Raw genomic sequence first — 15,461 nt, 5'->3', positions numbered from 1 at the left:
GCAACAAATTCTCATTACTGCTTTTATTGGAATACAAGCAAAAATATACAGAGAAGACCAGCATTTGGTTTTTATAGGGAAAACCAAAAGTAAGAGGCAGAGTAAGTGTCAAAGTTGTTTCTGCGAAGACCAAAACATTAAGACAAATTCAGCCATTGCCTTCCTTGGCTGACATGACAATTAAAACACGGATTATATTCGAAACAACCATGATATGTATAACCTGGCACACAGTGACAGATCACTTAAATATGATACAGCAGGAATCAGTGCGAACTAACCTAATGAGGGCCTTTTCTCCAAAGTAATCTCCTTTATGCAGATTTTTAATCAGCTGAGGCTGTGAGTGATCTGCAGTACTCTGGGTAACCTTTACCTGGAAAACACAGGAACAAAAATTCAGGAAGATTGAAATATCCCATCAAAGCATCCCATGGCTTATTTATTTCATAAACACCTAAAACTCAAAGATATTGCAGTAAGTTACAAATAAACATAATTTCTACTTCCTCTCAAAACTTAAACCTATCCACCAAACATCCTGCAGTCCCTCCCAGATTTTACTAGGAAATGGCAAAAATTAATGTATTTCCCATTCTCCAACATTTTCTCCTCACATCTTTTAAAACAGAACAAAATAAATCCCCTTCAAAAACAAACAAAAAACTGAAAAAAATGCTTCAGTTTCTCAAGACAGGCAATGCAACAGGCAGATATCATATGAGCTTGTCTTCTCAGATAAGCAGCCTGTAGAACAGCAACTAATATTTTCCACCTTTACAAATAAATAAGACCAGAGAATTTATGAAAGAATTTTAACATTTGTAACACTTCACATTTTTTAACATCCATCCTGTTTTAAAAAATAAAGGACGAAAACTTATTCTTAAAAAGCATTTCACTGTTTCAATTTAGTTTTCTGATTCACAAAATCAAGGCATAAATTTAATGAATATGTAATACACAGCTCCTACAAGTATCTGGATTGCAAAATGGTCTCCTTCAGATCTTCAGGAAAGGTTTGTTGCAAGCTACACTCTCACGTTGATAAGTTCCTCAAGGGCTTTTTGGTAATGTACTAACTATCAAAACTGGAGACAACTCATACTGCTGATGTGACTACAGTCATAAAAAACCCAACCCAAATAAACTCAACTCAGCCATACGAGCAAACATCTGCAGTTGCAGACATGCTTTGGAAAACTAACATAATCTCCAGGCAGTTTATTGATGAAATTCTCCAGCTTTGATTCTCTAGAGTCCTCTGTTATCCTTTACCAATAGAAGTATTTGTATACATAATTAGTTTGTTTTATTATATCTTACCTTTCCTTTTGCTATTATAAAGAAGGTATTTCCTTCTTCTCCTTCCCGAATAACATAATCTCCTTTGTCATAGTACTCCTGTTGGGAGGAAAAGAGGAGACCATATTGCTTGATATGTCATCAGTCTCTTTGAAAAATCTGATTATTTGCAGAGTTCTTAATATATCTGAATGTGCTACTGATGCCTACTTTCCTGTGTACAACACAAGTCACATCCCATAATAATATGCAGATATTCTACTATGTAAAATTGGCATGGTGGCCAATCTGTAACACATCTAAATGCAGCTTCATCAAACGTATTAGCACTGCTGTTATTTCTTGCCAACCTGGAATCCCACTCTGACCAATTAAAAAATATTCTCATGTTAAAAAACAGAAAAGCTTTCCTATTTATTTATGTATTTATTTCTATTTTTTTCATCCTTTGTTATTTTTAAAACTTATAAACATTGTTTGGATAAATTTAACAGCATCTTACCACCTCCAGGCAGTCCATGATTTTGGTCAATTTATCTTCTGGTAAGTTTTTTAAGAGGGACACACTACCAAAAGAAAAAAAAACACGGAAATGCAAAGCAAAAAAATATATATGTATATATTATGATAAACACTATGACTTATTCTCATCCAAACAATTACCACAAACACAATTTGTAACTATCTAAACTGATTCTTTTTTAACCAAATACACAATATACAATATGCACTATCTAGAAGCTTGAAGCACTCTTATCTCACTTTTTAGATAAGCAAAACCTATACAACTCGAGAAACGTGGCAAACATTCATCAGTTTGTAAATCAACTTTGTATTTTGACTGGGGAAAAAGCTCTAAATTCAAAATTCTGTCATTCGGGACCCATCCATTTAAAACCAAGAAATTATAATAATCCAATCATGTATTTCCAAATGCATTACAGAGACCACAAAATCAGACAAAGGTAAAAAAAAAACAGTATTACATTTAGAGCCATTAAAGGAAATTCAGCCTCAGTGATGACTTAGTGAACCTGCTGCTATGAGTGAGAAAACCTCTTGTTCTGAGAACTCTGGCTTGTGAAAGTTAGGACGGCAAGTAGCTCTCCAACTACTGGCTTCAATATAGGAATACTTAGAGGAATCAAAGATGGAGACAAGAAAAAAATGCACAAAAATACATTCTGTGTATGGTCAGGCCTGAGATCTCTGAAACAATATCAGAATGGCCATGCTTAGGGAAAAAAGTTGAAGAAAAGGAAAAGATGAAATCAGGTAATCGTGGTTTGGAAACTCGAAGCATGCTTTTCTGGAGAAAAAAAGGACAATTCATCTCTAAGTCCCCTACAGGATGGAAAAATACTCCACTCCTCTATAGTCTTCCCAATACTATATGTAGGAAAGAGTTCATAAAGAGAGCCACATAGTTCTCATATTCAAGTCTCCAAGGGATGATGAATATATTAGTTAATCTGCACCAGCAGCAAATTAACTTCTAGTCAGAGGAATTCATTAACTTTCTTTATTTAACATATTGTTTTGACTTCAAGCCAATGTAGCCTTCCTATACATTTGTTCATTTACTTAAAATTATTCATTTTGTCAAGCAGGTCTTGCTACTTCCTAATGCAATACAGGAAAAGACAATTAAAATGAACAAAATGATTCTGTGAATCTTAAAGAATATTGAAAGAGATCTGTATTCAGGTTATTGAGTGCCTAATGCAAAGGCATTAAGGTGCTCTTAATGTTATTAAGCACAACGTTATTGTGCATCCTACCATAGAGCCCAAACCAGTGCTCAGAAACTCAAATGCATGATATTTACCTTCTAAGAAAGTTTCTGTACTGTTCTTGCCTTGTCTGTGCTGTCACTCTCATGATGTTTTGAAACACTTCTCTGTCCAATGCCCATGTTTTAACATTGGTGATTGCTTTAAGAAAACAAAACAAACAGACAAAAAAAAAAAAAAAAAAAAAAAAAAAAAAAAAAAACAGAAAAATCCATAAGAATTCTTAACGATTTGATAGGAGATAGATAGTACTGCATACTATGATTTGAATCAATCTCTAATTGTGATAACATATAATTGATTTTGAGATACACAATAAGGTAGGAATAACAGGTAAAGAATACATGGAATTTCATGCCATCCTATAAACTTCAAATATTTCTTCCTCTAAAAGCTTTTTTTTTCTATGGGAATAAAAGGTAATAAAAACAAACCTTACAGATTTCTAATTACCTTTAGAAATGTAATCAAAATACGAAAGCAAGCACAAGATCCATCATCAAAGACGTAAACTATTGGGTGGCCTCTGTGTGCAACCATTGACACGACAGACCCCATTGCACTTTTAATTTTTTTTTGAGCAAAATATGGTGTTTGCTTTTTAAAAAAATAATAATAAAAATAAAAGATGCTGCATCACATTCAGCAGTTTTCCTTCTGTGATATAAAGGAATTAGAGTTTCCACATACGGGTTTACTACTTGTGCTCAGTGGTGGCACTATGATGCTCTTCTTCCAATACAAGAAACGTGAGAAAGCTTGTGGGGAGGAGTGAGCTTCTGGAGAAACTTTAGCTATTCATACACCATTTCTGTTCAACTATTGGGCAATTCTCATCCTACCTCAAAACCAATTAATGTTAACAAAGGTCTCAAATAGCATGACATCTTACTATGCTGAACCATTATTTTACAATGCTAATGCTATACAGAAGGCAAATACGAAAAATAGGAAACATTCAAATGCTAGGATGAAAAATAATCACATTATGGACACTGTTCTATTTATCAGGCAGCCACAAAGAAACAGATTACAGGAGGTTACTCCATCTACAGAGTCAGCAATGATTAAGTGCTTATACTTGGTACAGGAAGAAGGAGCAGAAGTTTTTAAAGCAAACAGCTTCTTGTTTTAGTGCCTTTGCTCCTTTTTTAAGCACACATGAACTCTTCATGCTTACTGATGGTTCAAGGTTCCTGAAGATTTAGACAAGAAAAGAAATATGCTGTCACATGAGTTATTTTTGCAGGATAGTGGAGAGTGGAATAATGGGGATGGGGAATTAAAACCACATTTGTTCACTTACTGCTCTGTCACAGAATTAAGATGGCAGGCTAGAAAAGGAATCCAGGGATACTGGATGGGTTACTATCCGGTCTTATACAAGAAGATGGATACTTATATCACAGCAACGCTGAACTCTATGGTGGTTAGGCAGTAAACACAAAGCAAGAGTCAATATTTGTCTTGGAGAAACAGCATGTCTCCCTGAGAAATATCATCTCTCCCACTACCTCACTGTTATCAAACTCATTCTTCTCCTGAATGCCATACACAAATGGACCTTGGTGAGACTCAGTAACTTACTGAGTGATATGGAACTAAAAGAAATACAAAAGCAACTAATTCCTTTAAGTTTTATTTCTTCTCAAATTTGGCTTTTTCTGCTTTATTAAAAAGAGAACAGCAGATCTGAGATCATTTAAAAATCAGTGTTTGAAATATGAACATTGAGAGTTAATAATCACCTCTGCTACTAAATCATTCTACACTGAAACATAACCCTTCCTTAGTTGTTAATCTGGTACAGATTTGGTTAAAAAGCATATTTTGGAGACGCATGATCATTTATCAAAGATCATACCAGAGATAAAAAACATTAGTGACAAGGGATTGTTCAACTGCCCAGGATGAACAAACTCAAAGAAGGAAACATGAGCTTACCATAGGTACTTAGGAGATGCAGACATCTATTAAATGACAACTTCAAAGACAGTCAAGGTACAACAAGAATCTCACAGTTGTACCTACTGGCTTCTTTTTGAGCAGTGTTCCTGTAAGAAATGTTACGTACCTTTCACGGAAGCCGTCCGTGTGCAGTTGTATAAAATGGCCAGTTCACCAAATGCTGTCCACACAGGTATGGAGGAGAGCAGTTTATTCTGCTGGAAGACTTCCAGTCTGCCCTCTGTCAAAAAATCATCAGGCTAGCATGAATTAAATCTGAGCTCTATTGCACATGGTGAAATGAAGAAAAATTAATGCATTTCTGGCTTCATCATTCTCAAGTCAAACAAGGATAGGGACACTGCCTTGAAACACAGGTACAAACCACCAGAGTGGTTTCTTTCTCTTTTGGATGTTTTGCTAATATACGATTTGGATGCGGAAGGGAAAGAGAGTTGAGAAACTTTTCAGCGCCATGAATAGGCTATGGAAGAAGAGTCATTCTAAACCCCAATGAAATAAACTTCTGTTACAACAAAACAGTCTGCGGTGGTTGAGATAGCCTCATGTGTTTTAGACAAACACAAATTAAAACAGTGATGAAAGAAGAATTCCTCATGAGGCTTGTTTGTTCTTGCAAACACATTCGTGTGTATGCACAAACTGTAAGGGAGAGGGCAGAAAGATGAGAAGCAAGTAACTTTATCCTTAGATAAAGTGGTCTTGACCCTTACCATCAATCTATCAGAAGTAAAAGGTAGTCTGAATTTCTTCACAGATTATGGCCCCAAAAAAACCCATCCTGAAATCTTGGACCTCTTCGTTTCAACATACCTATTGGTCCCTAAGGAAAGCTCTACTGTGTCAGGAGAAATTCTGGTTGCACAAATCCTGCCTCTTTCCTTCTCTACACCCTGTATTTTCTTTTCAAGCACAGCTACCATCAATTTTTCACACTAAACCTTCCATTTCTAATTAGAATTAGTAGTTGCCCTCCTCTGGAGGTCTTCATGAACCTGAACTCTTTAAGTTCAGTTCTTTTCTTCAAGTATGTGCCTGTACTCTGCAGCACGAACTCTAATTCTTAATAATTCTTGTAATTCTAGTTCTATTAAAAAAGAAACAAAAGTCACAGATGAAACATGCATTGACGTCAGTGGGACCAGTATGAGTACAAATAACAATGTTTCTGTCTCCTGCAGAGATTTCTAAATTGCTTCCCTGGTTCTGGTAGTTACACATTACACGAGCAAGCAGAACTCACCTTTGAGGACAAAAATGTGATTTCCTGGCTCTCCTTGTCTGATGACATAGCTCCCCTGCTGGAAAGTCCTCTCATACATACATTCCACCATCTCTCGGATCTGCTGAGGCTCCAGTCTCTTCAAGAACTGATTTTTATTCAGGGCGTCTGTGATGAGCTTCTTCTCACTGTTTTCAATGAAAAGCAAAGTTTGATAGATCAAGCCCAGCTGGGTTGCATTACTCATCAGGCATTCATTCTCCTCAAAATGTTTCCTCTAATTTCTAACACTGACAACGTGATCAGTATCACAGATGCACGTAATAATCCTTGTAACTTAAAGGAATCCCATAAGAAGTGCCATCATTGTTCTTGATTCTGTAGGGATTTGAGCACCACACTGTAAGTACCATGGTCATGCATCCTGACTGGAACTTGGACCTGACTGAACCCCTTGACTGGGGTTGTTGATGGTTGTTGTTATCACCATCCTGCTGTTTCACCCATTTGGACCTTGTGGGACCGTGTCATGGCTGATTCTTGGCTCATATTTCCTGACACAGTGTCTCTACATCACTTCCTGCAGTAGGAAATGTTGATTTAGAAATGATTTCATGGACAAGAACAGTGTGTTTGCTCTGCTGGTGGAAGAATGGAATGGTTGGATTTTAAGGAGAGAATGTCAGAAAATCAACGTTACCTGAATTGACCACTAGCGACTAACCAGCTGGGACAGAGCTGGCTCTGTGTACACACCAGGCAATTCATGCATTCTGATTGCTCTGGGTCATGGGCTGCCTCTAAATACCGCATAGTGTCTTGAATCCACGCCAGAAACAAAAGCAATTAAGCAAATGCGGCACTGAAAGCCTTTATGGACCAAATGAGCAGTTCTCTTTTACTGCCAGTTTAAGTGACATTACGTCTTCAAGTCCCCTTGTTCCTGTTCAGCATGTGTAGACAAGCTGCCCAACAAAACCAGCACCCTCATGGCTTTCTACAAGCAAACCCCTCTTGTTTGTCTTTGTATAAACAATGCAAATCAGTCATCAAAACCAGGGAAAGTACAAAGTCTCCTGAGGGAAATCAGCGATGAACTGTCATGGAAATGGGGAATAAAAAGAAAGTACATTCACCACATTACTCGCCACATAATGTCTGTAAATCTGTAATGGTAATGACAAGAAGAAAGAAAATAAAATCAAGTAGTTATGGTAAAGATTGCTTAGAAACAGAGATCATAACATGGCTTTTTCTGAAGACAATACGGTTATTGGAATAGAGCCTCTAACTTTGTTTCCAACTAAAAATGGCTTTGCTTATTTCATTTGCCCTGGCCTGCATCATGCACATTACACCACAATAAAATGCAGTAATGGCTCATGAAATGATACTTAGGAACAAGCACTAAAGCTCCCAGAAATACCAAACTGAGGATGATGCTGCTTTCAGGAAGTCCAGTGAGGACCTAAAAGTATCACAGTCATGCCTCAGGCTCTTGACTCAGTTGTTTGCTCATTTCATATACATCCAGCACAATACATCATTGTTGACTGTTTTTTTTTCAGCTTTCCCACACCCACCCCAGTTTTGTGATTTGCTAAGAGCATATGCCTCAGGGCAAAATGCTTTCTCTCCACCAGTCTTTCTATTAGCGATGAGAGATTTTGGACATATGTTGGAAATGGCTGAAACTAAAAGTATTTTTTAAGTAACAAATAATAATAATAATTTTATTCTCCACCCAATAACGACTAGTAGCAGTTAGGTCACAATCCTGAGACTGTAATGAGGAAAAAGTTTACATCAGCAGCTTAAATGCTACTGATCATGGAAGCATACTGTGAAGGGACACACAAAAGTGGAGAAAAAGCACCATAGGTCATCAGACATTTAAATTAGCAATGCTGTGCAAATTGTAAGAAGTTGAATTACTTTCAGACTGAAAAATAGCTGGACTGTAATCAACTTTCAAATATCACTCTCAAGGGGTATATTCTACAGACCTTTGCTAAAACTTTTCAATACTCCATCTCCCTTAAAGAACACACTCATTTTTGGAAGCTGGGATGGATTTATCCAACTAGCTCGGAAGACTGCATATATACAAGAGTATGCATTCATAGTCTATAGATGAGGAATCATCTGAAGCTTCCAGAGCTTTCATTACAGCATCTATATTGAAATACTCCCAGTGGTGAATCCTTTTTAAAACCCTGTTCAATAAATAGCAGAGAACTATGCAATGAGTTTTTACAGCATTAGTACAATGTAAAAAAAAACAAAAAAAAAAAACAAAAAAAAAAAACCACAACCAACACTATTGCTACAGCACCATTAATACAAGTTCATATTCAGCTATTTAGTTGTCTTATGACTGCTGGAGCATGCTCCTGCACTTTCAAGTAAAACCCAGGTATATTGCCTTTTGTCCTACCAAGAGTTAGAGCAGGAAAATGAGTAATTATGGAAGATTTCTTGGTAATTTAAGAACAATTGATAGAATAAGAAGCTGAATTTAAGCTTAATAATGTAAGAAGTAATTTAATCTCTGGCATGATCTATTGAATACAGAGGACACCCAAGAAGTAATATTTTTTGTTTTAATTCTATCTTCTCTGACTTACGTCAATGGCCAAGTAATAGCTAGCTTTAAAAGGTGATCTTTATGGTCCACATCCAAAATTACTGTGTTTTGTTTGTGGGCTGTTTTTTTTTTTAACTTCTTAACTTTGTGGGTTGTTTTTTTCTTTTTGTTTGTTTGTTTGTTTGTTTTTTATCTTAGTACTGCAAACTACAAAGCAACTTTTGTAAAGAACACATGACCAGCTCTCTAATGGCAAACTCTCTAATACTAATTACAGCAACAAAATTGAAACACTTACTAACACTTGATAATGAAACAATGAATTCGGCTTCACTCTAAAATTATACTCAGGGCAATAGTTAGCAGGCAAATGAAAGTTTAGTGGCCATCGTGGAGGATGAGTGTTCCAATAAAAACTGAAGTGCAAATGAAAGAAACTGGGAGGTGCTGAACAGAAGGGAATAGAAGGGAAGTGAACAGAACAGCAGGAGAGCTGGAAACAGTGGAAAGGAAAGAGAATGGTGGGCTGTTCTTAATGCTGAAGCAGTGAATATTAAAACAGTTATTTCCAGGACAATAAAGCTCAGAATAAATGCAGAAATAGTATATTTTAAATTGTTACAAATCTTTGGGAAGCTTACCAGTAACAGTGATTATTTTTGAATCAGATTATGAAATATTAATTTGGAGGGAAAATGGAATGTAGTGATGGACACAGCGGATGACAACTTGACTGAGCCGGATGGCTTTTATGTCTACAGCAGTGCATGTACCATGAATGCCCCAAAATCATGAAGATGCACAAAACTGAGAAACTTGAGCTGCTAGCTGAAGTTCACAGATTCTGGCTATCACCATGTTCAGTCGCATACTTGGGATTTGCCTAAACTGAAGGGTAAAACTGTAAAGTATGTTTAAGGATACTGGCCTGAGAACTGTCTCCAGGTTGAGCTGCAACTGCTGGTTCTCTTGGCTTTTGCAGGGGTTGGAAATGTAATTGGATTCAGAGAGGTAAAAGTACAAATATGTTCCTAAACCATGACTGTCAGAAGCTGGAAGGCAGGAGGAAGTACTAACAGGATAATCATGCTGTACAAAATATCTTGTCATATTTTGCAACAGGGAGTGGTACTGTGATCATAGAATCATAGAGTCACAGAATGGCCTGGGTTGAAAAGGACCACAGTGATCATCCAGTTTCAACTCTTCTGCCATGTTCAGGGTTGTCAACCACTAGAACAGGCTGCCCAGATGGATGACAAAACTAGTATACAGCTAGGAATCATGCCCACACTGCACTCTAGCTGAGGCCATCTGCTCTTTCTCAGGACATCCATAACACAAGAACAAGGTTCTGAACCTATGTGATGGCATCCAGTCTTCTGCCCATCAGTGCTCCAAAGCAGAGCTTAAAATGTAAGCTGTGGGCAAACCTGGGCCTGAGACTTAGTTTCTGCATGGTTGATAGTAATTAAGAGGCTAAAAGCTAAAATACAGAGGCCACCTACAACTCAATCTAAAGTCTGAGACACAGACGATTCTTTGTTAAAAGTTAAACAGATCTAGCTAGCACCTAACTACCACAGTGACAAAGCCTATACAGGAAAAAAGATGGCTGATTTGATTTGATTGTGATCTCTCATGAAGAGACAATATAATCAGGACAGAAATTACACCCTTGCAACACAAACATACAGCCATTCTACAGTGAGCTCACCTGGAATCCTTTCTGACTCTTGATTTTTCAAAGGAAAATCTAGCTTGTTTGCCAGAATCATAGAGCTGTGTTGTTGGCTCCGCAGATACACCCTCCTTAGCTCCTTTCCTCCTGTCAGCAGAGATTTGATTCTTTGGAGTGACTCTAAATGGAGAAGGCTGAAGAGAGTGTTCTCCTTGAGTGTTAATAACATCCTGCAGCTTGTTCAGCTGTATGCACTTGTTCTGAAGTTCCTTGGTGAGTTCTGCTATGACTTTTGTCTGCACGGACAGCTGCTCCTGAAGCTCAGCAACAAGACTTTGACCCTCTTGCAACTCTTCATCTTTTCTTCTGAGCTCCTTTTCCAGTTCAAGCACTCTGCTGCAAAGCACATCAACTTGTCCAGTGACGTGGATGCCCAAACCAGGGTCTGTTAGAAACTTATAGTTGCTAGCACAACCAAGAGCTAGATTTGCTATGTGTCTGTCCGGCTGCCTCAGATGTTTGGGTTTCATTGATGCATTCCCCATTTTGTCCAGTGACCTAAGTGCAAAAATACATTTGCAGTGTTACTTGGTTGCCTGTACAGAAGGAAAACATCTCCATTGAATGGTAGGAAATGAACGCTAACTATTTAGCTAGGAGCAAAATTTTAATTGACTATACTAGTTGATTGATTTCACCTTTTTCAGTCCTGAAAGTGAGGGATACAGGGAAAAGAAAGGGTGGTGAGTTGGTGGATAGAAAGCAAAAGGCAGCAAATTCTTTTTGTTAGCTGAAAAAATGTGCAAGCTCCTCTCAACCCAATACAGATAAAACAAGAATAAAAAAAAATGGGAAGAGAAGTTCATGCTCTGTTGCTGAAGAATGAAATTTAGTACATGAAAACACTACAGCTTCTTTTCTCCACTGATGTCATTGATCACACAAACTCAACCACTGGGTGCACATCTACCCAACATAAAGGATACATTTTTTTGTAAGCATGTCCGTAAATAACATAAATATAAACTGCCATGCTGATTAGAGCAAGGAGCTGACTGTCTCTAGCTGTGTTCAAAAGGAGATCCTTATAGAAAAATCATATAGGCCACTTGGTTCGTGTGCTGTTCCAAATGTCAGATCTACTGACAGAGTTTGGATTACTGTGGGGACACTTCTCTCCAAACATTCGCTGCACCCAGTTGCTCTCCACAGGTTTCCAAAGCGATATATCTTCTTCCCTTTGGCATATCATTTGCTTTAAGATGAGCAAACTATATTTAATGTTCATAATTTGGAGAAGAAAAAAAGAAAGAAGAAGAAGAAAAAAAAACCCAGCAGATTGCATTTGGGTGTCCAGCATTCAATTAACCCTATGTCAGAGGAATCTTAGAGCAATGTCTGCCTACAAATCCCATCTGTAGACTACGACAGTACCAGTTTACAGCTTTGATGCAGTTCAAGCTTAAAAAGATCTCCACTTGGAAAGAAGAATTGAGCTTAGGGCTGCATTGCCTTAGCACTGCACGGAGCTGCTGTTCCCGAACACCAGCTCAGACTCCCAGTGAAGCCTGTTAAGGTTTCCAATACAGTTCTGCCCTGGTTTGCTGCTTTTGACAGGTCGCGACAGAAGTATTAGACAGTATTACTTACATTTCACATGTAGTTCTCCTCCAAGCAGTCTCTGCTCCTCTCAGCTCTGGGTGCTCACTGTGACATGGTGTATCACTCACCTTCTGCTGTGATTTCCTGGTGTCTCCTGGCAGCCGGCACTTCAGCTCGTCATGAAGTTCACCACTGATGGATCCGTGCTACAGAGCAGAATTCAAACAACGCATGTATCAAGGTAATAGTTATCTCTGAGGAGCGACCTATGGCACAACCAAAGATCCAAGCTCAGCTTGCAGGCAGATCAAAGGGAGACAAAACTGTTACGACACATAGAACAGAAATGAAGATTATGGGAGGACTGTCCTCACACCCAGCAGTCTGCCATAGGAAATGCTGCAGTGGCAGTCACCGCATTCCAAAGAAGGCTCTGGCAGGCGTCTAAAACCTCTGAGAAAGGGATGAGAGGAGTGCAGCCAGGCACAGGAGAGCACGGTATAGAGATGGAATGCAAACAACAGGTCTGCCTTACCTGTCTGTGGGCGATAAGTCAAAGCAGAGCGCGCTCCATCCGCTGACTGCAGCGCAGCGCGCAGCCCCGCTCGGGTGCCCCCGGCCGCGCGGTGCGGAGGGGGCGGGCAGCGAGCGGCGAGGGCGGTGAGGAGCGGACGGACCCACGGGCGCCGTGGCCGGGGCTGTCCCCCCTCTCCTCCTGCCGCCCGCGGCGCCATCTTGTGGCCTCGCTGAGCCAGCGCCGCGGGGGCTCTGCGGAGCCACGTTCGGTGCGCTGGATCCGAGCAGCTCCCGCACGGCACGGGCTGGCGGCTCGGCTGGTGCAGGGAGGGTGGTACTGCACGCGCGCCTGGAGCTCTGATTTTCTCCTCCAACCTTTCTCCTCTCCTTTGGGAGTGTCTGTTCACCCCCAGACTATGGATCGTGTTTCATCCCGATTACAAACACAAACTTGCTGCTTGAAGTGCTTGGAAGAAAAATACCCAAGTCTTTATGCTGTCTCTGAATCACAGAGTCACTGGAAAAGACCTCCAAGATCCCCAAGCCCAGCCCCAACCCACTCCCCTATCATGCTCACTAATCATGTCCCTCGGTGACACATCTCCAGGGTTTTCAAACATCCCTGGGGATGTTGACTCCATCATCTCCCTGGGGAGCCTGTGCCATTGCATCACCACTCTTTCTGCGAATAAACGTTTCCTAATTCCAACTTGAACCTCCCCTGGTGCAACTGGGGGCTGTTACCTTTCATCCTATCACTGGTACCTGGAAGAAGAGGCTGGCCTCTGACATGTAGGCTGATGATTTCTTTACTATAGTTTTGGTGAGCTTCAAATAACCAGAAAGTGCAAGGCAACAGCTAGTTGCTGTCCTGCCTATGAACTCCGGCATAACACAGGTTACAATAAAGCTACTGTTGCAGCTTGAACAGACCCAGACCAGTCCAGGGGTAAAAATTGCATAGAACTTGTTACAAATTTCTTTTGGTCCTGTTCACATAGGTTACATTGTTAGCAGAGGGCCATATTTTAAACAAACCTTCTGAAGACAGCACCACAGATTCCGAACTCAGTAACTTTAACTTAAAAGACGTGGAAATAGATGCTTTAGGAAACTGAACTGGCAAGGAAATACTCCAGAGCACACTAATGCAATATTATTCACTGAAATCCCACGCTGCCTCTTTCTAAAGTCTCTAGTATGTGTTAGAGAATGTTTTTTTTTTTAGTGTTTCAGGGTGGCAGTATGAGTGGGTTACAAGTAGGAACACTTGGTTCAGTATAGGTTCAAAATGAACTTGATTTGGTAGCAGTCCAAAACCTACAAAAATTCCCTTTTTTCTTCATTATTTCTGTAGTTTTTTAGCTTTATTCTATTTTTATTTTTTTTCTTTTTCCTTTTGAGTACGTTAGCATTAGTGAACTACAGATCAAATTTAGGGAATTGGATGTTATACAGTGGCATGACCTGCTTACAGCCATCAAGAATCATAGACACAGAAACATACAGATTGGAAAACTCTCCCACGATCACGAAATCCAACCATCAACTCTCCATCCATGCACCCACTAAACAACCACATTATATTCCAAAAACAGATGGAAATTGATGGAAATGCAGGAGCTGGAGATTAGCACTGCAGGCTGTTGGGTTCAGCAGTCACAATGAGGTTCTGTGCCCCTGTGAAGCTACAGAAATGGAACAGAGCCTTTCACAGATGAGGTAAGTGGAAATCAGCCTATCCAAAGGTGGGCACTCAAACTCTAACTGCTTTCATGTCTCAAAGATTTTTGGTGAGAATGGAGAAAAAATACTGATTTATTTTCTCTTCTTTCAGATGCGCTAAATCACTAACAGGCAACTAACTCAGAACATGGGAACTGCTGTCCCGGGAATCCAGAGATCCTTCTTGAGAAGTGCAGCTGGGTATCTGAGAAAGTAAATCATCCTGAGGACCGCATCAAGAACAAAACAAAGGAACTCTGATAACTTATCAGCCTAGGAAACCAGAAATCAGACCAGCTATTGGTTGTTGCATGTGGGAAAAGAGAAGTTAGCCTGGCTTTATCACAATAAAAGGGAGTTGGAGCTGGAATAGCTCTGAAGCAACTTAGTTTTCACTTCTCATTCTTCCCTGGACAGCATGTACTGAAAGAAAACTGTATGCTATAATGTATAATTCCCATTCTCCTATTTGCAAGCTTCTGGAGCAGTGATAAAATAGTGTAGTGTAATGGAAACATCCTATGCATAATCCTTTCCATTCACAGTGCTGCCTGTTATCAAGAACTGGATCAGATTTGCAACCATAAAGATATGAGGAGCATGAACTTGAAAATATGGAGCTTCAGATTGTGCCTTGCTTTTGCAGAGCTCACTTTTGAACCAGAACAAACCACATGTTTTAAAGATATCTTTTCTTTTCCTCCCAGCCAAGGATCAAACAGTTGGGGATTACAGGTTGGTAACGCTATTCCTCCTTTCTAGCTTCTAGACACATATTTGCATTCCAAAGATTTTACTCTTACTTGTGTGGCTGGTCTACTGAATCAGTAGTGCAAAAGGATACACTTCTACCAATTATCATTCACCAATTTTAATGCTTCAGAGAATATATATTTCTTTTTTTTTAAATAAATGATGGCTTGAAACAAACAAACAAACAAACCTCTGAAGTTCATCCAGAGCCTTCCGGCATCAAAATTCTCTTGCTTGACAGAAATGGCATTTTCTGTGTTCCCAATATCCTTCAAGAAACACAGCAGGAGTCATCTCAATATAAGAAAA

The 15,461-nt window shown here is 39.3% G+C and overlaps 1 protein-coding gene across 1 annotated transcript in view; it reads right to left on the bottom strand.

The window, feature by feature from the left end:
• Positions 1-11,107, bottom strand: part of PRKG2 (protein kinase cGMP-dependent 2) — a gene marked incomplete at its 3' end in the record, with an annotated part of 15,073 nt that extends 3,966 nt beyond the window's left edge. Inside the window, exons 1-7 of the mRNA XM_079534087.1 lie at positions 10,593-11,107; positions 6,310-6,476; positions 5,173-5,286; positions 3,134-3,239; positions 1,808-1,871; positions 1,327-1,404; positions 282-376 (exon numbers count right to left, since the gene is read on the bottom strand). Coding sequence (XP_079390213.1) covers positions 282-376; positions 1,327-1,404; positions 1,808-1,871; positions 3,134-3,239; positions 5,173-5,286; positions 6,310-6,476; positions 10,593-11,101 — 1,133 coding nt within the window. The 5' untranslated portion in view covers positions 11,102-11,107. The remainder of the gene's footprint in view (positions 1-281; positions 377-1,326; positions 1,405-1,807; positions 1,872-3,133; positions 3,240-5,172; positions 5,287-6,309; positions 6,477-10,592) is intronic.
• Positions 11,108-15,461: the final 4,354 nt, after the last annotated feature.

Source organism: Tetrao urogallus, assembly GCF_951394365.1.
Source record: "Tetrao urogallus genome assembly, chromosome: 4".
Taxonomy (NCBI): Eukaryota; Metazoa; Chordata; class Aves; order Galliformes; family Phasianidae; genus Tetrao; species Tetrao urogallus.
Note: the sequence above shows the minus strand (reverse complement) of the source record. Positions and strands in the feature narration are given on the sequence as shown.